The 27979-nt window shown below is 39.6% G+C and overlaps 1 protein-coding gene across 2 annotated transcripts; it reads left to right on the top strand.

The window, feature by feature from the left end:
- On the top strand, positions 1-26956 carry fign (fidgetin). 2 transcript variants are annotated; one of them, XM_047600020.1, is made up of 3 exons: positions 1-168; positions 999-1033; positions 20380-26956. In XM_047600020.1, the coding sequence occupies exons 2-3, from the start codon at positions 1009-1011 to the stop codon at positions 22611-22613; spliced, it is 2259 nt and encodes a 752-aa protein (XP_047455976.1). In that variant the 5' UTR covers positions 1-168; positions 999-1008; the 3' UTR covers positions 22614-26956. The 2 variants fall into 2 exon arrangements, with proteins under 2 accessions (XP_047455976.1, XP_047455977.1); XM_047600021.1 differs by lacking the exon at positions 999-1033.
- The last annotated feature ends 1023 nt before the right edge of the window (positions 26957-27979 follow it).

Below are 27979 nucleotides of genomic sequence, written 5' to 3'. Positions count from 1 at the left end.
AGGGTTTGGAATTCCAACATGGCAGAGGCTGTGGTCAGTCTTCCCCTCACTAACTTGGAATGGTTTCAAATCGTGAGCAGCCACGCTTAACCCCAGCGAGCCATTCATCTGCGCACTCACCGGATCGATGGTACTATAAACCCTGACGCTGCCCTGTCACCTACACAGGTAAGTCCCGTTCTGTCTAGCAGTGATGCGAACAATTAAAAAAGAGAAACGGAGCAGCTCTGTACGCGCAAACGCTCGCTGCTCAGAGACCATGTCGCGCATCACGGAGCTGCAGCGCAGTCCGTGGCCGGTCATTCTGCGTTTTTTCCTCGAAGCCAAATGACTTGTCACCGCTTTAGCTCAGACTAAACGAAAGCGATGGAGTTACACCGACTTCGCAATTAACGTGCAACTCTGGGTAGATTGCGGAGAAGGCTGCACGCACGGCTGGATCCCGTCTCCTAAATAACTTTCCTGCAACGAGAAGTTTTTGCATGTCAGCCTGAATAAAACTTGCCGCGATAACCGCAGGCGGGAGGTTAATAGATGGGTTGTCATTGCGCTCTTAGTGGGACAACTGCTGGCAAGTAATCTATTTTAAAAGTAAAGGGAGGGGGCATCACGCTGGTTTAGCCTCTTCCTCTAATGGGCGGCATGAAGAATGTGTGTTTTATGTCATCTACAGTCTCTCACATGCTTCCTATTCTCCTGTTTCAACTCGCGCAAGAAGTGACAGGCTCCAGCCGTGCCTGTGTGGCTTTCGCGTCTTCGTCCAAGGCTTTTTATTTTCCCAATCTGACTCGCATGATCCGTTTTCCTCGGTTTACGCGATTCCCAATTACACAGCCCAAATGAATATCTGAGGGAAAGAACGAGACGCCCTGCGTTTTCTTTTTTAAAGTTGTGAAATCCGATATCTGAGGAAAAAGTGGCTGTAATGAGAAGCAACCTTTGGAATTCCTCCTCGTGAAAATTCCGATTCTGCTGTTTTCCCTCTCCTCTTGTTTTAGGCTTGAAGACATGATCACTAGCACCAGTATCTATGGTACGTTCAATTTGTAATTATCTTTAATTATCTCTATTATTATTATTATTATTATTTACAATATGTCATTTGGGGGAAAAGGCTGTCATTGCAGTGATGCATTTTTTCTTTGTGCATGCATGGTTCATCCTCAAAAGTTCCTCTTGTTTTAGCTAAAATAATTCTAGGAACAGAGAAAGGGATTCATGGAGTGGTTAATTTCATCCAAGTGGCACAATCAATTAAGTTCAAAGTACCTTGAGAAAGCTGAGGAATTTGCCCCCCATTTTAATTTGCTTTGGTTTTTGTTACTGGCATTCCTTCTGTGCAGTTTCACTTTTTCTTTCTCATTGCATTGCTTTCACATTGTTGCATGCATAACTCTAACAATATGACTATTTTGCCTCATGGACACAGGATGTGAATTAATAAGGGTTGCAAATTTGCACTGAGGGATCAAATTTCTGACACAGCAGTAGTTTTCTTTTTTCTTTATGTGGCCTGTGCTCCTGTGTTGTAATTTGGCCGTAAAAAGTCAAATTTGCACTTAAATGGATTTATGGATGTTTGTCTTTAAAAATGCCAATTATTTTTTAAAAAATGAATTGCATGGCAGTGTCCCGGGATTGCTTTTAAATGTTACGACAATAAATTCAGTGGCACAGCTCCACAAATATCAGGCTGTGTCACCAACATACTGTGGTTTATCTAACAATTATGAACGTGATGGATGATTGAAAAGTAGCAAATACAACAAATAGAGTGCCACACAACAATCTTTAATATGACAGTATTGTTATTGTTTATGTAGCCTGTCGAGCACCCAGTGCGATATAAAATGACTTATAGACAACTCACACACTAGCTTTTTTTTTTTTTTTTTATTTAGTTGTCGCACCCTAACTGTTCACTAACTAACTACTAAATCTAATTTGCTCACAAATTAGTTCAAAGGCAACATCAGGAATAGCTGCATTTCATGTGCCTGTGGTAATGATTTGCGACAAGCCAGTAAATGGACACAAAGTCAGGAGAAGTAACAAGTTGTGTGCTGTCTCTCTTTCGCAAACACTTTGTCCTAAGTGAACCTTTTCCACCTCCATGAAACAATTTACTTAATTGTGTTCACACATTTCATTTGCATGTTTTGCTTTGAGAGGAAATTAACATCATCAGCACTGAGCTGAAGTATGTTTTCATTCCTCTTCAAAAATAACAGCATTCCAGCATCCGTCACTCAGTAAAGGGGGGTTCAAAAAAAAAAACAGCAAAAAAAAACAAAAAAAAACATGTACATTACTGCCACGTTCATTATGTCTAAGTGTTTGGTTGTGATGTGTTTTTGTAAAGTGGGGTTTTAAATTTGCTGGTCAGATTTTTATGCTTTTCCTATCTATGCCCTCCATGCATGTGATTTTTTTCAGTTTTTTTATTACAATGAATTTTGAGCTGTTCAGTCATGGGCACTGGAAAAAAAAATGTTTGGAGCAGTTAACAGTGTTTTAATCTGTATCCACAGCTTGTTCTCTAAATCTTAAATGCCATGCACGGTCTCTTTACATGTGTCATTGGATATTTAGAGGTGCATAATTAGACTGAGAACATCTAATGCACGTGTCTTCATGCTGCCATATGTTCACAACCAATTTTAGAGGAAGTTACGGTTTCGGTGTAAGAGTAGGTTTATTTAGCTGAATTACAGTGCATCTTCTCTGGAGAAAAAAAACACACTCTTCTAATTATCAAACCGTTCTCCTTATATGTTGGATCTCAAGCTAACCTAATTATTACGTGCAACCCGAGCACGTTTAGTTCAAACTGTGGAATGGTTCCATGCCTGAGCTCCTGCAGTGTGTGAGGCGATTCTTACAGATCCTTACTTAACCCCAGACACCTCCGGCGTGCATGGAAAGAAGCTGACAGCTCTGTTTATTTCTGATAGGATAGCACTTACGATAACAATCTAAGCTGCTGCTTGACATAAATCTCTGAGCCAAATTTGACAACAGATGCTGACCCTCCTGTTTTCATCACCCTCTACGCCGTGTGTCACACATATTCACACGTTTAAGAGCGAGTGTAAATAATGACACAAACTTGTGTGAAGTACACTAATATAATTGCTTCCACCTATTTCGGTAACACAAGGACGTAAAAATATTCTGGCGCTGTACTGACAAAGGGATTCCTTGCTGAGGGTGGCCAAAGCAAAACATTTCTTTTCCACAACGCTGTCAAGGCACTTTCCTTGTGTTGTGGGGTGGAACAAGTTTTAGTAAATTTTTTTAACGCTTTCGAAAATTTAACCCATGTTTTGGTGGTTAATGTGCTGCCTTACAAGCTCAAACCACATGTAAACAGGTTCTTATATTTTCTACTGTTATGGCTATTACAACAGCAGTATCATTGATTCTTGGTTAACTCCTGAAATACACAGACACAAATAATGGAGGATGTGTATCTTTTTTAAATCTTTGGCTTGGTTCAGTTGTGTCCCTTTGTGAAGCAGTCCAGCGTCTCTAAATGTCCTGTCCATAATCTGAAGTGTGTAACGCTGAGAGTGATCACGAAAATTGACAGCACGAATCGAAACCGTTACTTTAGGGAACACTTTATACATATGCACTAATGATGACAATTACAGCCAGCTCCCGGATACCTTGAGCTGTGCAAACACCCCCTGGGATGTCTGCAGGGCTTTTGTAACGAGATGAAATGCTCATCTTTACAGATGGATCTATTTGTCAGCAGCCACGAGGACTCCCAGCCAACCCATTGACTAGATTGTACCAGATCAGTGCGAGATTGTCATCTTTAAGCAAATATGTTAAGTGGTGCCTTTTCTGTTTCTCATATAAAAAGCGAGGGAGTCCCCAACGGGCTCAGACTCAGGCAAAAGAGACGAAAAAACTCCAATCTTTCAGCGTGTTGCCCCCCCCCCCCCCTCCCTCCTTCCCTCCCTCCTCTCTCTTTGTCTCTTTCTCTGTTCGTCTCCCTCTCTTGTATCCACATCTCTGTCGTTTCCCTCATGGCAGCTTGCTATGTTATCTTTGTGTTTTTCTCTCTACGCTGACAATTCTTGCAGTGATTTAAGTTGGACTGCATTAGAAGGTGGAGGCAGCTGTCTGTTGCTATACTGAGGGACGTGTTTGCTCTACTGCAAAGATGAAGGACCATGAATCCTTGACATCCTCCCTTTCTCTTCCCTCCTCCTCCTCCTACCATCTCATTTAGACACAGTGACTGTCTGCTCAGACTTGTGTTTTTTTTTTCTTTTTTTTTTTCGCTCTCTCCTCTGAGTGACAGCATATGGCATAGACATTTTCGAAAATGCATGTTTCTACCATTGGTTGCTCGTACTTACCCTTCGGATGTCTCCTAGCTACGGGCCTGTCATGTAATGTTTTTCATCTAATTCTAACAAAATACTTGGATGAAACAATAGCGGCCGCACATTAGCGCGTGTTTGGATTTCCTTTCCACTGCAGGATGCAGGATGAAAATGGTTTACGTTTGTCTTTTTTTAAATAACAGCCTGTATTATATTAGATGTTTTGTGTGTGTGCATGCCGGTCTGCCTGTTTTTCTTTGTGCATGTTTTTTTTTTTTTTTTTTTTTCCAGTTCGAGGGTCGACACCACGTCTTGTTCTCTTTCCCCTTTATTTTTAATTTAAGAAACGAATCCCTCCCACCCTACAATATCATTAGGATCCATACCATGAAGCATAATATGCTCAGAGAGCTTAGACTCCACTAAATAGCTGATTCTAATAGCGACACTTTTCATAAGGTATGTTGCAGCCCTGGCTTATTCAGGCCAGTGTTGCCAGGCATTATTATTTACACAGCATTTGTTGCCTTAAAAATCCTTGTTCCCCTCATTTCCGACACATTGAAACAGGGGCTTTGTTTCATCTCCTTCACACGAGGTGTCTCTGCACTCATAAGGAGACGAGGCAGCCCGGAGCCTGTTGGGGATTGTCTATTCTAGCCAATCCCCAGGTGTACTAAACTAGGTTTAGCACTAAGGCTTTTAATCTGGACTTGTAGGAGATTCATGTGCATTCATAGATTTGCCTCTGTAATTATCATACCCCAAGCGGCAGCCAGAGAGACGTTTGCCTAAATCACTGATGTCCTCATTACACTGTTTACATTTTAATTAGACATGCTAAATTCTAGATTTTTTTTTTTTTTATCTCTGACCACAAAGATAGGAGATGTTGAAATCTTTATTTCAGCGTGGATATATGCATTAAGTCTTGCCGCCTTCCTGCATTTATTTCCCCTCACCAGAAAAAAGAAACTAAAAGAAAAAGAAAATATGCCACATTGTTGTAGGTTGCTTTAAGAGTAAGGTCTGATTTGAGGGGCTGTGGACAGCGCCGCATTAAAGCGCTAACATTGTTATTCAAGTTGTACTTTTGTCTGCTCCACATCTTTAATTTATTTCTTAGGCCAGATAATTTGCTGTTGCTCTCACTCGCTCGAGGAGTGTGATGAACAAAATATACAATTCCATGACTTTTGAAAATAACTGGCACTTTGAGCCGTCATTGTGTGCCCGAGTACTGTTGCTTATCATTGAATAACCTTGATGAAGAGAGGTGTTTGTTCCTGTCCTTCTTCCAAGGTGTTTTCTTTTCTTTTCTTTTCCTTTTTTTTTTTTTTGCGTGCTGATGGCGAGTTTCATATTGTGAGAAAGCAGCGAGGCTTTCACAAGTGGGCAGGAGAAAAAAACTCAATCTTTTTGCTATATTGAAATTCCTCTTGTGTTCACACAAACCAGTGTCTGATTAATCTGGTAATCGAGGCCACCATTCTAGCAACACTGAAAACCCATGCAACTGGAAAAGCTTCAAGTGCTATTTCATTTGTCAGCTCCATTATAGGTTAATCTGAATCGGAAAAGTTTGAAATGCCCGCACTCTTTCATGCAAATCCACAAATATGTCTTGATGCTGACTTCCTTTAATCACTCTAAACCTTTATTATGATTAAAGTGGCTGCAATCCTACTGCTGTGATTATATATGTGTGTGTATATATATATATATGTACATATTTTTGTTTTCTCTAAATTTAATAAGACATAAAAAAATATACAGTCGTCATCCTTAATACATTTGTCTCAAAGAATACTGAAGTGTCACAACTGTTTTTTCCTTTGCTATTGTAGTAATGACAGTGTAATAGTGTTATGATTCATGTATTGAAATACATGCTCGAATTAACTTTGACATTTATATTCAAGAGCACGCATGGATTTGCTTTGAATATAAAAGTTAATTTTTTGACTGTTTTTCATCCTCCCATCCATCACACCCCATGCTAATTGCCTTAAATATCAATTTGAGACAATTAGCCGAGACGATGATCAGATGAGATGTGAGCTATCGGTGGCTTTCTCAAAAGTTTCTCAGCGCTTTTCATTCATCCTCGGTGGAGACGGGTGGCTGACAGCTTGGCGCTGTGCCAGGCGCTAGCAGAGGGAGCCTTGAGTGCCAGGGACGGGGAGAGGATGGGTTGAGGTTTGCCTGATGGTGTGGAGAGGAGGGAGATGAGGACGAGTTTGAGGGAAGGGAAGCGGGGAGGGGGGGGCGGAGGGGTGAGCGTATTCGCTGCCACGGAGGTTTAAGGTGTCAGGCTGCGGCAAGGCAGCGGGTGTCTGCAGTGACACCGTGACGTGACCACAGCGGTCTGTGCGGGGCCGAGGCAGGACGACCGGACATGTGTGTGTGGGGGGGGAGGAAGAATGAAAACGCGTGATTGTAAGATTAATATGTGTAAATAACACTGCTTTGGTGTGTGTGTGTGTGTGTGTGTGTGTGTGTGTGTGTGTGTGGAATTATCACTGAATGTGTTGTTGTCCGCCGCGTGGCCTGTTTGCCAGTCGCTTTTAGATGGTATGAGATTAGTTATAAATGAAGGAAAATAAAAAGCGCTCAGGAATTCGGCGTCATCACTGAGCTTTACGAGGGCTGACACTTCTTTTGTGTTCATTATCAGGAAATCACCTCAGGGACTCGTGTTGACTTTGCATGGTCTAAAATAGCTGTTACAGTGGACTGCCCCGCGCTTACTTGCTTGCTTCCACCGAAATCATCTGGGGAGGCAAGGTGGAAATATGAAACAAAGGTTGTTTTGTTTTAGTTTTTTTTAAGAAAAGCCACGTTTAAACGCCCTTTGCTTTGTTTAGCATGTTGCGCCTTTAAATGAAAGCCTGTTTGAGAGCGCATACCTGTTAATGCCTTCTGCCGACTGTTGCGGCACCGCATCTATAAAAGTATATTGTTGTTGTGCCTCAGTGTAACGCTCTACTCATTTAAAAGAAAACGTATTAATAATAATGCGTTGTTATTACTGGCATCGATGGGCCTTCACATTGTTTATAGCGCCGTTTCTGTACAGTACAGGAAAATAGTAGCAACAGTAGATTCATTAACTTGGAGCGTGATGTTTCTGCAGCCCAAACCCTGACTGCATCGCCTCTCCCACATCTTTAAATGGATCCCATGAGTCTTCAGCTCTGTTGTTTCCATTATTCATTTCAAAACTTCCATGTAGCATGGAGAGGCTAGAGGGGTGAAAAATAATTTTGTGTCTGAAAAAAGAAATTGATGTAAAGCAAAGTCACTGCTTTATGCAAAGTGTGTCATGCCTTGGGAGCATGTGAGCTGGTCTACTCTAGGAGGAGTGAGTGCTTAGGCAAAGGATGCTCTGTATGTGTGTGTGTGTGTGTGTGTGTGTGTGTGTGTGTGTGTGTGTGTGTGCGTGTCGCTGCCTGTGTGGCTGTGTGTTCCTGTCAGTCTGTCAGTTAGGTCTAATGTAGCTCCCTAGAGGTACCTGGGGGAGACCCATCTAGCACCCAGTCAGCCTCTGCTGGCGGCCAAATGGTGACAACGGGTTCCCACAGAGAGAGGAAGTGTCATAGTATGTATGTAAACTAGTGACAGATGACTGGAGACATGTGGCCTGTAGACACTGGGCCTGAAAGTAAAGCAGTTTTGCCTGTTCGCCTTTCTTTCTTTCTTTCCCCCCACTTGAGACTTCAGAGAGTGAGCGTCAGACTCCAGCGCAGCGAGGAGTGCGGTGACAACAAGTCAAAGATGTGAATAAAAAAAAAAAAGGATGCAAATCATTTGGCATGAAAAGACACATGCTATGCGTAAATTTCGTTCGCCTTTGAAAGGCTGTAGCAAAGGAGTGAGGAGTTTTTTAGTGTGCAGAGCTTCAGGCGGCTTTTTTTCTAGGCCACAGGTCATGTGGGTCAGTGTTACACTCCCTGCAGCCTCACTTCAACCCTCGGTCTGGAAATAGAACATGCAACGTCACCCAGCCAGGAGGGAGGTAGATTCCAGACCTCAGTGGCCACAGGCTGCACATGTGGAATCTGCTCATGTAGTTGACCCCAAGTGTTTGAAACTCAGAATGCTCCCAGTAGGATATTGTTATTTCATGCATACCCAAATGAGCAAGCCTGTACGAATTGCCGTGTACAAAGTGGACCAGTATACTTGCTGTTCACTGCTGGCTTTTCACGATTCAACAAGGGAACTCACACCAGCCAGAGGCGGATTTATTTAACAGTATGCGCACAACCTGTAAGAGAGGCAAAATATAACAAATAAACAGAGGAGTAAATGTTTTTTTATTGCATATTTCTGCCAGCAGGCTGTGCGCCTTCTTTCCGCTTTTAAGCAACTGTAGTAACAGACGGAAAGCTGGCACATGGTACACAGATTCGAGAAGTGTACACTTAAGAACCAGAAAAGCATTTCTAGAGACACTGTGTAATCGCAAGTCGTGAAGCATGTCTGCTAAGCCTTTCCGCAGTTTTTGTAATATCAACATATGAAACAAACAAACAATTATTTGAGGACGCAATCTCTGGAAAAAAAAAAAAAAAAAAAAAAAAAAAAAATGGCTCATGAAATAAATACACACAAATTACTTCCTTGCACACTCTGATTCCAGACTTGGAAGGAGCAAAAAAATAAAAAATAAATAAATCTGTACTTTTTACCATCTGAATCGTCTGAAGAAAATGACTCTGTCAACACAAGTTTTGCTGTAAACTCCTGGACCTTGTCCTAATGGCGACCATCTGAGAGAAAGCTGCATTTCCATGCGACGATTCTGCTCTCTGTCCAAGGAAGTAAAATCTATCAGCTCTGATGAGTTCATGCTCCATCGAATATATCCACGCCAAACTGTTTATTGTGAGCTCCAATAGTGCTATTGTGCTATTCTCTAGTCCATGTGGTGCAAAGAGCCGATTCACATTTGAGCAATGGCTGACCCCAGGTTGTGTATATTGATGAGTGGGATTTGTTTCTTAATAGAATTGTGTCTAATTAATTAGCTTTTAATTGGTTGAACTCTGAACATGCAAATGCAGCACAATGTGGAACAATCATTACTTTAAACTGCATAAAGGACTGCATATTGAGGTCGACATCACGAAATGTTTTGTGTTTATTCTGTTAATTATAATTTATGCTTTGCAGTGTAAAATTCACTTCTTCCAAACTCACCTGAGCGGATTTGTAACAAACGTCGGTTGAAATGTTGGAAATATTACCTCTCAATTCTATTAATTATCTCATTTATTTTTCACAATTGCTTTGTGACACAAATTGACCCCCTCTTTTTTTCCCCCCTTGGTTTCATAATCTATTAAGGAATGCTCTGGAATATTTCTCATTCCACGTCCCTCTTTGCATTCTTGCCTCATTCGCGTCAAAGCGCGGAACCCTCTCAAGGCTCCCAGTCTTCTATCCACTTGCCTTACAGTGGTTTACAGTTGCTGCCATTTGTTCAAATAACACAGCTCAGGTATACAGTTGCCCAGCTTACATACAGATATATTTAGTAACAACTGTAGACAACAATGCCATGTTACAAATACAGTGTTATTGCATCGGCCTTGTTGCTGTGTTTTTGTGTTGTTGCTATGTAATGCTGATATATATAATGGGAATAAAAGGCATTTCAAATTGAGCCACAATAAAGATAAACATAGCATATACAGTATATGGTAAATCCAGCATATTTTTTTTTTATAATAATTTGTATTTATTATATTACAATCTTATGGTTAAAGGAAAATCATCTTGCTATTGTTACATGCAAACTTTATGCAAATATGCTTTCAGTTGCATTTTATATTAACCGAGATACAAAAGTGTAATGATCCTGCTTCATGGAACAGCACCACAACAAACGGCCCACAAAGTCTTGACAGCCTAGGATTTCTATAGGACGTGAATGGGTGTCCGATTCCTTTTTTTTTATTATTATCATTTCTCCCCGCGCTTGTTGTTTCTTATTGACACACGAACAACAATGCGTAACAAGGCCAGTTCATGGGAATGAAAAATAACAGGCTGCAAACGTTTACCACATTTGTTATTGCTGGTTTGACACAATACACCGTGCGTCTCAAAAGGACGCGCAGCAGGTTCACTCAGTGTCTGCATCACATCGCTCAACAGGTGTTTCTGCATATAATCTAATTTGAACATGCTTGGCGATCAGTGTAGTTGCACGTGTTAATTAATTAATTGCGGGATGCTGCCATAATTATTGCGTTCAGTATGTCTTTCAAAAGTTTCTATATAATGACTGTATTGATAAATGAGGAGATCTGGGTATAAAATGTGCAGCCACAAAAAATGTTATATTTTGTGCATGAATATTGTGTTCAAAGGGAACATCACATATGAAAATAATGTTTTTATTTGCTCCCCTTAATACCACTTCAGAGGAACATATCAGAGTTATTAATTTATTTTACGCCTTTTAGCGTAGCAGTTTTTTTTTTTTGTTTGTTTGTTTGTTTGTTTTTTGGTCACTTTGCATCCAAATTTCAAATTCTATTTAAAACCCAAACTTTCTTTTAAAAGCAAATGCTGCAGTTCTGCTCTGGTGCCATGCTCACCATGCCACCTTAGCTCTTAGAAGCCATTGTTTGCCAGTGGGCGAACCAATCTCCTGGACAGCTCTTTCCTTGTAAAAGTTCCCCTTTATGGCTTCACTACTTCACTTCAGTAACTTTATTACAGTATAGCTGAGAGATTTCTATTTCATATTGACCTAAGATTGCTTCAGTTGTCTCATTTCACCTTTTGTCTGGCCTGTGTTGGAGAAGTGACCTTCTTTGAGACTTGCAGTCGATACCACAGAACGCTTCAGAATGCTTCGGTGAAAAGCTGACAGCGGTTGCAGGCAAACATCCTTTTTCTGTTCACTCGGGTATTTTCAATCAGAGTTCAATTTAAACTTTTAATCACTTTAATCTGTAGCAAACAGTAAATAGAACAACAGATGGCCTTGACTTTCAATGTGCATGCAAACTATGCATGCGCTCTGAGCCTTTGAATTCAACATGTGCAGTTGGATTCATTTCTGAGTAAGAGCGTGGGATGATTTTAGCCAAATTCAAACCTCCTTCGGTGTCGTTCGGTTGACTGTCCCATTGATCTTGTTTTCAGGAGAGTTTCTGTCATACAGCAAAGAATGTTAAATACTAGTTTGCACTATGCAAAATGTTTTTCTGTTTGGTGTTTATTGGCGTTCCTATACTGTATTAGTGTAAAGCAGACATCCGTGTTGTTGTGTTTGGTGGCACGCATTGCAATAAGCAGCCATCACAGGTGTATTGAAGGTATTTAACCTTAATCCGTTTGACAGTTGCACCACACGTCCATGATGGTTGTATAATAGTAATTGGGGTTTTCATTGTTTGCTTGGCCAGTGCAATGTAATTTGCAACTATTGCCAAGGACAAATTCAAGGGAAAAAATTATCTTTTGGTTAGAAAAATAGATTGACTTTTAGTACCACCTACCACGAGAAAGAAGATCGAGTCTGTAGCAGGAAACAGAGGAAGTATATGTAAGGGTTGAATTTTTTGTGGAGGTGATTCTTATCAATGGCATCGGCATCATCTTGAGACTGACCGTAAAAAGCTCCTGTTGTGAAAACTTAAGGAATTAGCATCCAATAAGAAATTAATTGACGCCGTTGTAAACACCACGGCAATAGAAACCTGACACCACATTATAGCTAGACGGGTTAGCATAAAAACATTGGTAGAATGTCACTTCTTTATATGTATTTCTGTAATGATGGGAGAAGCCGCTGTTTCCAAGGTAAATACCATCCAGCATAGCTCCAGCTCTGCATGTCAAACATGTCATCTGACGTGAAGAGGCAAATGCAGTATGGGGTCGTGAGAGCCCTTTCCTCTCAGCTGGACAAAACATTGCTGCCTGGGTTCAGCTAGCAGTGTATGTGTAATATAGAGCATAGCAATAACAATCATATCATTAGGAAGGCTGAACCAGTGTCTCAATGTTGTCCTCAATCAGTTGTTACAGTTACAGTTCCATTTAGTTCATGTCCTAATCAAGTTAAAATGATTGACAAACTGTAAACAGTGATCATTTGTTAACGGCTAATATTTCCGAGTGTGGTAACTGCATTACAATTAAAGTCAAGGTGTGCTACGTGTATTAAAAAATCCAGAAGTTTGTACCTAAACATTGACTTCCCTGTTTACTATCCCCCCTGCACCGACTGGTTGATCTTAGTTTGGAGTCTTCCTTGGGGTAACAGGATTTTGGGGGAATTAAGATGTTAGTGTTTGGTCAATGAGCCTTCATGTAACAAGGTCACAATCTGCCTCTCTTCTCGTTTGAAGTGTGTAATGATCCCTTGAGAGGTAAAGTAGCCAAGTTCACAGAGGCTTACAAAATCATTGCTTCTACTGTATGCGTGCACCATGGTTAAACAAGTTTCACCCAGTGCTCAAGTTCAACGACTGTGTTCTTTTAACTAACAAGCTGTTTGAGTATTCATCAGTATTATGGACTCCAAAACACCATGAAGGGTGTCTCCTGTAATTGTCTTGGTTTTATTCAGTGTACAAGTTCCACTTGTGCGTGGAGGGCTGTTAGTTTAGCATGTGTGCGGATTTAGCCGTACTTAGTAGTAATGGAAGATGTAGCCATGGGGGCCTCTTGGCCTGAAGAGTCACGGTTTAATGAGCATCGCTAAGACAAAGAAATGACAGCTCTTAGAATCTCTCAACCTCACTTTTTACAGTATTACGGAGAAATGTGAGAAGTACATGTTGGCTTAAAGCCAGCGGAATGTATCATCCAGAGACTCACAGGCCTTCTGAATACCCAAAGTGTGCAAACAAACAGAGCGTTATGGAATTCAATTTAATTTTCAAAATGTGTATTCAGTAAGAATCATTGTATAGTTTAGGATATGGCACACCATTCAATGTCACATCCACGCTATACAAAACATGAACAAGTTAGGTCTGAATAATTTCTTAAAACAGTTCGGCACTGACGTACGTTTTGCAGAAAAATTTTAATGCAGCACTTACAGCACAAGGACGTATATAACTTACTGTGTCTACCTTGATTTTAGCAGCTAACTTCAGCTTTTGTAATGACTAGAGCTGAATACCAAAACATTTATCCTGAAGAAACAGATTTTTGGACAGTTAAAAGTAATTTAAAATCCAAAGTGGGCATTTGTGCAGTGAAATTATGGAATCATTCCTGAGTGGGAGGATTTACATCTTCTCATTACATTTCGGATGAATTATTCAAATCATTAACAGCTCCGTGGCAGCAGACTATTTTATTGTGTTACAAGTTCTTGCAGCAACTCTTAAAATAGTGTGCTGCATCTGTAGATTTAGGAATTTTAATTTTAGACTGATTAGACTTAGACTAACCCTAACCCTAAGCATCAGATTATTATTTTTCATCACCAGCCTTGTATGTGCCACAAACATGTGTCAGTTGCATTAATTTTAGCTTCAGATAAATAAATAAATAAATAAATAAAGAGGATTCATAGTTTTATTCAGAGGTGAACCCATGTGGCAGGTAGCCTTGTTCTCGTCTGCATAGCACTCTGTGTTGGTTGCAAATGTGGAGAGAGGGTTTGTGAGCTTGAGTAATGACTCTGCAACAAGTCCTCAAGCGTGGAAGAGTATATAGGTTGTTGGTCCCTACAGTCGTACCCATAGGAGCTTCGAGGAAAAATATAGGACAGATATATTTCACCCCTGTTTTTTTATATATAAGTTTAGGCACAAAAAAAACACTTTAGGTCTAAGGACAAATGTGGGCGTGGGTGGTTATAGAACACATGAGATGAGAAAACATACAGTAATTTCCCATCTTAAAGACCAGTGTTTTGACCAGACCCAGATTTTCTCTTCACCTCACCTCCTCTTTTACTACCGCGCTAATTATCACTAGAGGTGCCTGTTACGATGTGCCGTAACCAAGGGTTGTAATAAGCTAATTAATATGTTTTCCCAAACAGTCAATCTGAATTTCTGAATCTCACATTTCAGTCTTTTGTAGAACTTCGAATAAAGCTACAGCCACCGTCGTTCTCTTTTCCACACGACGGCAGCTGACACCAATATTGCACCGTAGCTACGCTAAAAACATAGCGTAGTCTTTTAGAAAAGGCTTCTCGAGTTTTTAGTCTGATGCTGTTATTTTGTGTCACTTGATTTATAAAGCATTTAATTAATTATTTTTTAGAAATATTTTAACCAAATATTTTTTATATTGAAAACAGCCGTTTTCAATGTTGTTGATGTTTATTGGAGGTTTCAGTTTGATTTTGATGCTTGCTCAGTTAATGTGTCGAGATGTACTGAGGCCACTTGGAAAAACGTGAAAAATCACACTATTCGCAAGCAATGGGTAATTAGTTCTTGTCACCCCCGGTTTGGATTTTTGCTTTGAAATTATATTTTGACTGTTAGGACATGCCTCACTTTCACCACAGAAACAAAGCACCGATCTCAGAAACATGGACTACATTCAGTGTTTTATTCATTAGCCGATCCAAGTGGAGAATACAAAATTTTCCATTTCTCATTTTAAATAAATTTCATCTAATGATTGAATAAAAGCTTGTGTACTCAATGTAATTAATGTAATTGTGTACTTAATGTAAACCTGACAATCCTATAAGCATATAAGCACCCTATAACGACTTATCACCCATAGGACCACCGTTGAAAATTAGCCAGCTCGCTAACACTGGCACATTTACTATTAAATTATTAATGTGCAATGTCCTTTTTAAATAAATAAATAAAATGAAATAAATGTATATAGCAGACATGTGATGTTGTATAGTCTTATATTGTGCTTAAATATTATACTTGTTATTTTTTCATGTAAAGTTACATCCAAGGTTACACATTTTGTCCCTCCAATTTGTGTTTTACTATTGGCAGTCACTAGTGATTTGTCAGACCACCTGCGCAGAGTGTGTCGAGAGTAGAATGAATGCACTGTTTTTTTATGCTTCAGGTGAATCCCCCTCACAGCAGGTGAAAAGAAAAAGTTGACTCTGTGATTATGTATTGAGGGGGATAGCATATGTCTCTTTGCAGTCCTTGCTTGGTGGAGCTGCAGTAAACATGTCCACAGTGTAGATAAATGTGTATTCCAGATGACTAAATTAATGAAACATCGATGAAGGGAGGTGCCCACATAAAAACCACATTGGCACACCGCCTACTGCCGTTGACTAGACTAGCTGACTGCTAACCTGCTGGTCAGTTTCCAGTTGGTTCTTATAGAAAATGTGTTTTGCCTGGGATTTTGGCAAACAGGATTTTAACGTCTTGTCTTGCGTAATAGTGAATGGAAAATGAAAGCATGGAAAATACTATGAAGCCTCAAAATATAGGTGCACGCTTACAGATGTTCATGAACAGTACCATGAAATCTTGTAATGCCTTAATAAACTGACACAGGAGATTTATGCATGCTTCCTCAGATAGACATTGATTTAGGATGCATTAGTCTGTGGCTTTTCACTCATAATATTGAATAACCCTCATTCGTAACAGCAGTTAGTCTGTATTCCAAAGGAAGAGCAAATGAAACTTTGCATTCAGCTGAAATAATACCTTGTGGAAATAATCACGTGGCAGCAGTTTTAAAGATGAAGGACTCAACTGTATTCTAATTTATTAAATCATGAACCGTGCGTCATTTAAAAAACCTGCTGTGGACGTAACTATCTAGCGTCACATGTTAACATTTGCTTTCCTATTTCTGTTTCTTATCGCTGTAAGGTCTCTGCTGCCATGTAAAAGAAAACAAAGATTTGCCAGCATTTGCTGATGACTGCATCGACACATAACATTATTTTCTGATTAGCATTAAACAGACTTTAATAGGTTAAATATATTAATAAAGAAACCACAGTCATTGTCATTTAAAAATAAGCTTTGACACTATCCTGTTTTTTTAATCACATTTCTTTCTTTGTACAGACAAAACCTTCTGTAATATTACCACCAGAGTCATATGGGAGTTCTTGCAAGTCATTGTATACACATTTCCTTTTGACTACATTTAAATGAATTTACATTTTTAAACTAGTCTTTTTGTACTTATTTGTAATAATTGCATAAAACTGTATCTGATCAGGTAAATATATATATATATATATATATACATATATTTCCAATCAGGACTGATGCTTTAAAGTAAATTTCTACCTTTTATGTTTGCCTCAGAATAAGAGCCTCTGGGATCAGTGGATAGTGTAGAGACATGTAGTAATTTGCTGCCATGGGTGGTCAGACTGAAATGTATGGGCAGTAGCTCTGGAAAAGACAGCGACTGAGGAAGGCATATCTTTTCTAAATGAGGGGTTAAATGGCACCCTGCCATCCAAAGATTGGAATTACTGCCACATGGAGCTCTAAATTGAGTTTAAATAGTCTTAACTTGATATGTGAGATGAATGACTGCCTATAGCCGTACAGATTACCACTTCACATTGTATTAGAATGTTTTGCCCCACCCCTACTATCTAGTATCTCTGGTGAATTTGAATATGAATATGAGCTTGTTTTTTATTTATAAACATAATTACTGTCTGTCTGCAATATTTGCACGCTTGTCAAGTGGAGAGCTCTGTGTGTGCAGAATAAAAGCAAATGCTCCCATAATTATGTTTACGTCCGGCGATGAAAATCCCAGGGTTGTAATGATCAGTAATTATAAATACTTTTCAGAATGTCTACTGCCTCAGCTGGGACTATTGTGTGGTGTGAAGTGCAGAGTTTGTGCAGCTTAATTATGACATTGTACATGACTAAATGTACCAGTCTGCTGCAGCTCTGCAAAACACTTCCAGTGCATAATCATGCTCAAGTCTGACTTTAAAGAGCTCATTACAGTTAGTTTTCTAAAGAGCAGCTTATTAAACACAGTTACCTAATAAGCATCTTTGGTGGCGCAAATTGGTAAAAATGGTAATGAGTCTGATTAGGCCGCGTTTCAATTACGACAGCTTTCACTTCCCTCCCCCTCTTCCTCAACCCACCCCCTTTCCCCTCCCCCAAACCAAAAAGGGGAAGGAAAGTCCAGCTCTTTATGCTTGGGAACCCTCCTGGAAGGCATTTTGTTTCTCTCCCCCCCACCCCCCCTCCCCTCTCTGTCTCTCTTCCTCTAACTCATACACACATGCACTTGCGCACATACACAGAAAAAGGAAAAGAAAACCACTCTGCCACCTCTGTGCTTCCTTTCAGCAGCACAGTAATGAATAGAGAATTGTGCAAGCGGTGGTCCAATTTACGCACTAGGAAATTGGATGGACAGAGTGGAGGCCCACTCTTGTTTGCTTAAAAACGGCCTAGGCTACCAGATTAATAGTTCCCAAAAAGGTCAGCATCTCTGTTTCATCGATGATGATCACTGAACCAGAAATTAAACACTATGGCACAGCGTGATGCCATGGCATCACTTGTCAAATTGCATTTTGGCTCCACCTGCTCTTTTTTCTTTCATGAGCGTGAGATGTTTTATACAATATTTAATGCAATTTGTCAGGAAAACTCTTTTAAAAACAGTTATGATTTAGTTTTTTTGTTTTTTTTAATATTTATGATATGTGTATATCTTTAATAAATCTAAAGGTTGCCGCTTGATCTGAGTCCACCTATAGTTTATAAAAAAAAAAAAAAAAAAAGAATGGACAACATCTGCGTTTTCTTAAATTTACCACAGAGGATTATTGAGACCTATGAATTAACAAACAGCCCAACAATGGCCTTATTTGTTGGTGTCTGATCAGTGGAATTTGAGCTCAAGCCCTGAGGCTATCTGAAAACATTCCACTAATAGAGCTCTCTGTAATTATGCCATTTCAAAGAAGAACAAAGGAACCTGTAGACATTGTATTTGAATTTCTATGCAGGTCGAATAAAGGATAACGTTTTACCGTAATACCAAGATCATTATGCTAATGTGCTCTGTGTGTGTGTACACATGCGTCAGTGTCTGCTTGTGTGTCTGTGTCGTCCTGTGTGTGTATACTATTTTTGAGTGCACGTATGCTTATTATTTGTGGGATACACTCCGAAACCTTTATCCGTATCAGGCTTTTTTTAAGGTCTGATTCTGATTTACATACTATGTTTTTATACAAATCTTAGTTGGATGAAACTTGTTGAATCATTTTATTCTTACACACAATAGCACATATTTCTGTGACTATTTCATTATATTAGTTCTACTGCATTTCTTTTCTTAGTCCAGCATTCATTATCCATGTGAGTGCATGATGTCGCTGCATGAATTCAGTTCATTTTATATGAAAGGCAGACTTCTATGCAGCAATTTCCACATTTTTTAGTAGAGTGCTGTATTTCGATAATCTTCGCCTCATGCTCAGTGATCTCAAGTACACTTTGTAAGTAGTACTTCTTTGATTGTCCAAAGTGGCACATTGTTAAGAGAGGATTCGCAGTAATAGAAGAATCTCACTCAATAAGCTGAGTGCAATTTTGTTATTGACAAAATGTGCCTGGAGTGTTAAGCAACTCCACTGAATGGTTTTTACGAAACCCATTATCCTCATACCCACGCTGCAATGTCAGTAATGGCTGAGATTTATTGCACACAATACGCTAGCTTTTTCTTAAATACTGTTCATATTTTCCTGTATTTTATTTATTTTTTTCTCAGCAATAATGTGGATCGTTTAAACATTGATGAAAATGAAAGGTATTTTAACATAAATAAAAATTTAAATGTCATCGCCCCCCCCAATCCCATCCCCCATAGTAGTTCCTCCATGCTGCTGAACATTTCTGTTCATCCACAGTATGGCTACTATACTATGTTTTTCTGCCCAAGGCTTTCTGCCTCAGGCTTTTTTTTTCTTTTTTTTTTTAATCATTAGCTTGGACGGTTGACAGCCATGTGAGCCATAGCATAGATCTCTTTGACTAAAACCTTGTAAATTAACACAATTAGTGCAGCATCATCCTGCTAATTAGCTGCTGGTGTCTAGTGTTGCGGATGGGCAAATGGCTGGGAGGGAGTCAGGAGGGAATCTACAGACAAACACTGCATTTGTAATCTGCCTCTGGACAGTAGCTGTTTGTTGCTTAAATCCTGTAATATGGACTTAACCTACTGTACATAATGTACAGCAGTGCCTGCTTTACAAAGACAAGCAGGAAAAGTTTGGTTTAATTCATCTCCTCTCATATCTTCTTGTAGCTTTTGGTCAGATTAGTGTTGATGAAAGATGGGTGCGACGCCGTACACTATCTCAGATTGTTTCGAGCTGTAATCTCTAATAGTCTACATTCTTTGGGGGTATAGTGCACCCTCTGATAATCCCAGAGTAAAAGATGACAGCATGAGTAAAAACTTTTATTTGCAGATTGACTTTAGGATTTAACTTGATTATTTCTGTCATTCAAAAAGGCCTTAAGGCCTTATAGGGAGGCTGAGAGAGGCTGCAGAGAAAAACACAAGTGAAGCATGTTTTTTTTTTCCTTCCTCACTGTGTCGACGAGGAAGCAGTAGGCAGACTCGATGTGGATGTAATTCATGCTGGGCTGAGGGGTTTGTGTGATGAAAGCAACAGAGCGCTGCCAAGGAAGATTGCTTTGCTGCTCTCCTCCAAGCAGATTTGAAACTGTCTCAGAATGCCTCAGATGAGAGTTGGATTATAGACTGACCTGCAGTGTCTGTGTCATTCTGCTCTGTGTTGGGTGGATTATACCGCGGTAACCAGGTGTAGGGCCCTGCATCCTCATATTAACCGTGATGCGTATTCACTGTTTGTCATGTGAAAGACATTTAGAGATTATAAAGCAAGCCGTATTAAAACATTTGCGTAAGATAAATGCAAAACTAAGCAATTAGACAAGCAATTGATTTTTTTTTTCTCAGCCATTATAGTACATTGAGGACTAGCAGAATATTAAGTGATTGCCTTTATTTAATGCTTACTTTGACATATTTCTCCCTTATGTGAAATATCTAGGTCTAAAGATGCAGTGGACCCCAGAGCACACACAATGGGCAGAACAACACTTTGACATCTCATCCACTACCCGCTCGCCAGCACACAAAGTAGAGGCCTACCGGGGGCACTTACAGCGAACATACCAGTATGCGTGGGCGAACGATGACATCTCCGCGCTGACTGCCTCCAATCTGCTTAAGAAATATGCAGAGAAGTATTCTGGGATCTTAGAAGGCCCAAATGAAAGAGCCCTGCTGTGCTCCTACTCTGATAGCACCACTGGACTCATGAATGGACGAAAGTCAGAGAATGAGTCCTGGCAGGAGGGGATTTACCCAATGAACTGTGCTCCAGATGTTATATCTGTGAGCAAAGCTGGAATGACAGCTGCCCTACCCCCTACAGATGTGTCGGCTAGTATAGGCAGCTCCCCAGGGGTGGCCAGCAGCTTGTCTGAGCCTAGCTATTCCAACAGTAACTGTGGGAGTCACACCGCCACTACTCTCCACTCGGGCCTCCCCTCTCAGGAATATACTGCCAGCTACAACGGTTCCTACCTGCATTCTAGCTACAGCGGCCAGACTACCCCAGCCCTCCCTTCCCCACATCCCTCTCCTTTGCACAGTTCCGGGCTATTACAACCACCACCACCTCCTCCTCCTACCCTGGTGCCGAGCTACAACGCCGGGTCTCCAAACCTTCCCAACTACAATTATCCTCCAACAGGGTATGCTTCACAGACTGCTGTTGGCCCTGGTTATAGCCCTGGGGGAGCACCCCCACCTTCTGCTTATCTACCGTCCGGTATTGCAGCCCCTACACCAATCCCTCCATCTACATTGCCTGGGTACACCTACCAGTCCCATAATCATACACCAATTGCACCAACACCTTTGAATGGCAGCACATCCAACTCATTAAAACGAAAAGCTTTCTACATGAGTGGACATGGAGATATGGACTCTAGCTATGGTAATTTCAGCTACAACCAACAGCGCTCTTCACAGAGCCCAATGTACAGAGTAGCAGACAGCAGCATCTCAGACTCAAACAGGGGAAATGGCTTTGAAAGAAGTACCGAAGCGTCATCTTTAGCTTTTAAGCCAACCAAACAGCCACTGTCCTCTGATCAGCAAAGAAAATTTAACTTACACTCTGGCAGAGCAGTAACTCCTCCATCGTATGGATCAACCAAAAGCTCTGCAGGTGATCTCAGAACTGGTGAGCCCTACAGCAAGTTTGGATCTCCCATCATGAGTGAGCAAACTGAAGAGCACAGACAGCACCTCCCACACTCCCTAACAGGGCCTGACATAGGTACGGCTACCTCGTCTATCCATGCTGCAGAGGAACAACTGAAGAACAGTGATTCCAACTTGGTGGAGATGGTGACCACAGAGATCCTTCAACAAGGCTCTCCATTGGACTGGAGTGAGATTGCAGGTCTGGATATGGCCAAAGCGGCCATCAAGGAGGAGATACTATGGCCCATTTTAAGGCCTGATATGTTTAGTGGACTTACCACATTACCTCGGAGTCTCCTTTTATTTGGACCTCAGGGAACTGGTAGAACACTGCTGGCACGTTGCATGGCCAGCCAACTGGGGGCTGCATTCTTGCAACTAAGCAGTTCAGCACTGGTGACCAAATGGCTAGGTGAAGGGGAAAAGATCATCCAGGCTTCTTTCCTTGTGGCCCGGTGTCGCCAACCGGCAGTAGTCTTTATCAGTGAGGTGGATCTTCTGCTGTCAGCCCAGCTCAGTGAGGAGAGCCCAGTCAATCACCTCAAAGCTGAGCTCCTCCTACAGCTTGACAGTGTTTTGACCTCTGTTGAGGACCATGTTCTCGTGGTCTGCTCCACCAGTAAGCCTGAAGAGATCCCGGAGTCCCTGCGGAGGTACTTTACCAAGCGACTGCTTGTCCCCTTGCCTGATGGGTCAGCACGACATCAGATAATCAGTCAACTGCTCTCACAGCACAACTACTGTCTTAGTGACAAAGAGATGTCACTACTGGTTCAGAGGACAGAGGGCTTTTCAGGACTGGATGTGGCCCAGTTGTGTCAAGAGGCTGTGGTAGGTCCTCTCCACGGCATGCCTGGGACTGACCTATCAAGTATCCACCCCAGTCAAATGAGACCAATCTCTTACCAAGACTTTGACAATGTGTTTTGCAAATTCCAGCCTAGCATATCACAAAAAGAACTTGACATGTACACTGAGTGGAATAAAATGTTTGGTTGTAATCAGTAAACGACACATTTTCTTTAGATCCCAGTTGTTGCGTACAAGCAAGAGTTTGGCTTTCAGTGAAAAAAAGTTGAGACACAAATAGACTAGATAGAGCAAAGGGATTATTATTACACAGAAGACAATTGTCTGGACATCATACATGGTAAAATTCAATTAAACCCTATGTGTCGGAAGCCATGTGCTTACTAAAACTTAAACAATTTGGAAAAAATTGCCCACATTTTTTGTATATACATATACATATATATGTATGTATATACATATATGTGTAAACATATGTATGTATATACATATATATATATACTATTCTGCTGATCTTGAGATTTAGTTGCTATCAAGTGCCTGAGGTGGTGCTGTTTAAGTTTTTTGTTGTTGTTTCCTTGCCTCACAATCTTCATTGGTGACATGTGCTAATATAAGAAAAAAGCTTTACAATGTGACGAAGAACTTTCTCTTTTTTCATTGCAACAGTTTTCTTCAGCTGTGTCTGTTTTGTGCTCTCTGTGAACAGTTGTGGTTAATTTGAACTGAATTAAATGTATTAACATAAATTTAGTTGGGTTTCATTACCGTACACATGTTTTAAGTGTGTGTAAATCATTTTTGATGACAAAACAGTCAAACCCTTTCTTTTTTTTTTCTTTTTTTTTTAGCTCTAACAATATAATTTGTTTTCTAGCAAATATAAATTTGGTTGATGTACTAGCCTCTCTGTAGATGTAATGACAACACAAACACAAAAATGTTATTTTACCTGTTGACTCCAATTTAAACAGTTACTTACTCTGTAAAATCTCATTACAGCAGTAATTCACATGTAAAATTCGACCATTTGTTCTCCATTTGACAACTCAGGAACGTGATGATGATATGTATAGTACCTCATAAGCTTGCATCAAAGCATTACACGCTACACGTCCATTTGGCTTGCATTTGAAATTGCATCATCAAAAAATGAAAGGCTATATAATACCTCAAAAAAAAAAAAAGCTCAAAATGAAATGAGATGGCTGGTACAATGAATGTATGAGAGCAAATCTGGTTTATTTGCAAGAAAAAAAAGTCATTTGTTTCGGATTCTTTAACTCTGATTTAGTTTGAAATGGAAACTTGTATTATGATCAGAGGTTTGCCTTTGAAAAGAATGGAAGCATTATGTCTCTTGAATCATAGCCTTGAGGAAATTTTTGTTTGGAGCACTTTTTTTTTTTTTTTTTTTTTTTTATCAATCCTGTTGAATATCACAAGGAAAAACCTTCATTTACTTCAAATACAATGATCAACAATGATCCCGTTAGTTCCTCGTTCGCAGTCACAGCTGTTCAGCTTTTGGTGATGTACAGAAATTCGAAAGGTGCAGACAACCATCTTGGGGTTGGGGAAGACAGCTGCCCCAAGCTATTTCATTCCATCCTGCTGCTGTTTTATCGTTAATGAAACCTAAGGATTATGTATAGCCTAAGTTCCTTTCTACCTCAGTTTGTTTGTTATCTCTGAAAGACAAATTCACAATTTCAGCACCTATTCTGCTTGGTCGATGAGGAAATCGTTTGAGAGAACACCAAACTGTATTTTGTTGTGTACAAAATCATATAGCTTTACATTTTTGATAACGCCCAAGAACCCAGTTTCTCACCACACAATGCACTTAAAGGGGAATACCACTGAATATCAGGTTCGGGATACACACACGATTAGATCTTGTTGCCATATCTTCTTAAACTCCTGAATCTGTGATGTCTAGTAGAAATTCTAAATCGCATAGTAACAACAACAGTGTTTTGTGCGCATTCTGTCCTAGAGAATAACTTCATTATCTTTATATAAAATTCACAGAAGAATTTGTTTGACCCAAGGCAGTAACATTCATGAAGTCCATGTCTTGAAGGCTAGCCTCACACCGTCGTATACACAATGTTAGTTTATCCATGCAATCCTTCCGATATTTAAAAAGCAGGTGAATTGGCAAGTAAAAGCACTGAATGTATTTTGTCCTCTGAGCAGTAAGGAAAGCAAAACGCTAGGACATAGAAAAATGCCACTGAAGTAGATAGCACTGTATGTGTAGGTGTATAATACTGCAGAGGCACTGGAGGACCTTGTTTTTGTTTGTTTTTTTCTTTCAAGAAGATCTCTTTTTTCTATTATATTTGTTGTCTATTGCACATGTGTTTTTATTATTATTTTTTTTTATTAGACAGTATGCATATTGATCGCTGCAGCCTGGTTTAGTGTCATTTACCTATATACATTATTTCCAGGATGTTCACAGAGCAAACGAAAGCAGAGCAACTGCAAATGCATCGTAGCAGTGAAGGCGACGAGCTACCTTGCAAACTGGTTGTACGCTAATGTGGATGATGACTTAAAATGAAATGCAATTTCATTAAATCACAAGTTATACTCATGTTAAATTCTAAAGCAAGAAGAGGCGTGTTACATGTAACTGAAAAGAACAGTATTGTAAATGCTGCTTTTTGTTTGCTTATAGATATAGTTTTCATTTTTTTTTTTATTATTGTTTGTATCTTGATTGTACGGATTGACAATTTACAATTTACAATTTGGGTTACCCCCAAAGTTACACAATCGTCACAACAGAAATTTTAATATCGATTCATTATGTTCATTCCTACTATACAAAAGTAAACTAACAATTACATTTTTGTGTGTGTTTACGTGAAACATAACTATCTGAAACAGACTTAGTCCCTACAACTGTTCTAAAATTATGAAGTTGGAAAAGTACTCCCAGTATTTATTGTTCTTAGTCATTTTTGGTGTTAGTTTTTTTTTTTTTCTTAAATAACCAAAGTTAAACCTCTTTCTTTTTAATACTATGAACATGATTTCGAGGAAGTTGTGCAGTTGAATGCCGCGGTGTATGGAAATTGAATAGTCTGGCATAGTTAAAATTCTGTATCGCATTATGTCAAATGCTCAACAGCTCTTGAGTGTTTTAACCGTGTTATCCCGCCAGTGTTAGCGTACCTTCTATCGCCTCTGCCCGCCGTACAAATAACACGGCTCTGACTTTTATTTTATTTGTCAGCCTAAAAAAAAAAACACAGCAACACCAATCCTGGCTGAAAATGTCATGCAAGCTTGAAAAGAATTGGCGGATCCAACTGAATAGAAAAGTTTTTGACGAGGGTGCTAAGAAGGCCTAAGTGCCATTGACAAGCACATATTTGACAAGTTCATCTCCATGCAGATTGAGCAGTACTTGCAATCTCTTGGAAAAAAAAGAAAAAAGAAAAAAGTCCCACATTTGCATTTTATACGAATGTCTCCCAAACAGTGCAATATAGCACAATACAGAACATATAAACACAACCAAACAGTAAAAAAACAACAAAAAAAAAAACAGAAACATTTGGGATCTGGTTAGAAACGACATGAACTGAGATAAGATGTATATTTCACATTCCGTCGATGTTATTCATTATTATCATGATTTGATTAATGGGCCTACTACAGTCACAAACAACACTTGAGCAGAACCTTTGATAAGCACATGGAGGCTCACAGTGATATTAACACTTGAATCACTTTTATTTGGGGGAAAAAAAATGTCAGTATTCTTGTAATTATATTTTGTTGCTTAAAATGGTGATTCCATCCTAGTTTTATAGTCTGGCATTCTTTATAACCATTTCTACCTCATTGCTACATATTGTACATGTAGTACTCACTTTGTGTCATTTTGAATGTCATGCATTTGTGGATAATAAAAAAAAGGCAAAAAAAGAGAATAAAACAAAAGCTTGCCCTTGAATCTGAGCAGTCTACCTCAAAAAGACTGTTTACACTGTCAAGTACAAGCCACAGAAAAAAAAAAAAAAAAAAAGGCACCTTGAGGACAAAGATGACGTCAACCTGCACATAACAATTTATTTACAGTGTTCGCGTTTTCATTGAACTGTTCCTGTCTTCTGCAAGGTCTCCAATGCAAAACTTTTCCTAAAAAAAAAAAAAAAAAAAATATCAAAAAACAAAAAAACAACAAACTGCTTTAATCTTTTGTGAATTGTTGTAGTGCGCATGTTAATGTGTACGTGTGTGCACTTGCAATTCCACATGCAAGTACGAGGGGGGATAACAGTAATTTTGAATTTTTACTTTTCATATAAATGTGTACAGAGAACAAACTTGCACATAGCTGTACGTATTGTACATTTGCTAATGATATACAGCATACATACGAAAATGCACCACATACATGTTTATATGTGTGTATGTATTGCCATACTTACAGTAAAGTCGATTTAAATGTATTTTAATTTCAAGGTACATGAAAGTTATTAAAATACCGAATAAAGATGTTTTCTTTTTTTCCTGAACTCTGGATGCATTTTGTACTTTGCGCTATGTGGCTGAATAGGCAGTTTGGTGGAAGTGCGCTGTTTCCATTTCGAGCAATGTCTTGTGACAGACGGCGTTAAGTCAGTTGCAGCTTAAGTCGTAATTCCTTTACTTCGCACACGTTTTTATTACACTCCTCCCATCTACACCACTCATGATCCATAGTGGGTGTTGTCTTTTTTTAATTAGAAAGTGAACAACGACACTGTTATAGCAGCAGCAAGGTGTAGGCTGTGTTCGCGTGGAACATTTATGTGCACTTAACATAAAGGACCATGACAATACCATCTGTTGGTGGAGTTTAACATATAATCTCTCTTTGCATAATTTTACAATTTAAAAAAAAGGTATCTGCATTGTGTCATTTGTGGCAGGTATTTGGGGAAACGTCCATACTGTGAATTGTAAATAAAATATGCATTTATTTCCATATAGACGTTCTAAATGAAGATTTGACTGGTTCAAACTGGTAACATTCACTAAGTTACGAAAACAAAAGGCTCGCGTTCAAAAAGGTTATTTCATGTTATCGGCGCCTGTCAGAGTCTGAACACTTTCCTTCAGAGAGACAGATAAGCTTGTCAAGGCAAGAGTACTTAAAACACTGCAGTCGCCCATGGAGAACTGTCCTTGGAGGAGGGAACTGTTCTCAAGACTTATTCAGCATGACTATTGTGCTGAAGCACGCTCCCTTAAAAAACAGGTCCAGGTTATTTAAGTAAAATAATTCTACATGTTTTACATGGAAAAAAAAAAATAAATCAAGGAAGCTGCATTCTGCAGACTGTACAAGGAGGTAAGTGTCGACACCATTCATGCAGCAACGCCCCAAACTGAGTTCGTCTTCACAATCGTTTGGTAGGTTTAACTGATGGTTCCCGTCAGATATGAAGATTAAAACATCTTACTCAACATTCATTCTTCAACTGAGTCCATCTTAAGCTTGTGACGCAGCAACATGTCCCATATAAGCAAGAGCTACACACACACACACACACATA

Source organism: Mugil cephalus, chromosome 12 (genome assembly GCF_022458985.1).
Source record: "Mugil cephalus isolate CIBA_MC_2020 chromosome 12, CIBA_Mcephalus_1.1, whole genome shotgun sequence".
NCBI classification, from domain to species: domain Eukaryota; kingdom Metazoa; phylum Chordata; class Actinopteri; order Mugiliformes; family Mugilidae; genus Mugil; species Mugil cephalus.
This window is presented reverse-complemented; position numbering and strand designations above follow the sequence as displayed.

Excerpts from the sequence above, each read along its gene's own strand:
- fign (XM_047600020.1), top strand. The coding sequence starts at position 1,009 with ATGATCACTAGCACCAGTATCTATG. Across the intron at positions 1,034-20,379 it reads CACTAGCACCAGTATCTATG|GTCTAAAGATGCAGTGGACC; the intron begins GTACGTTCAATT and ends TGAAATATCTAG.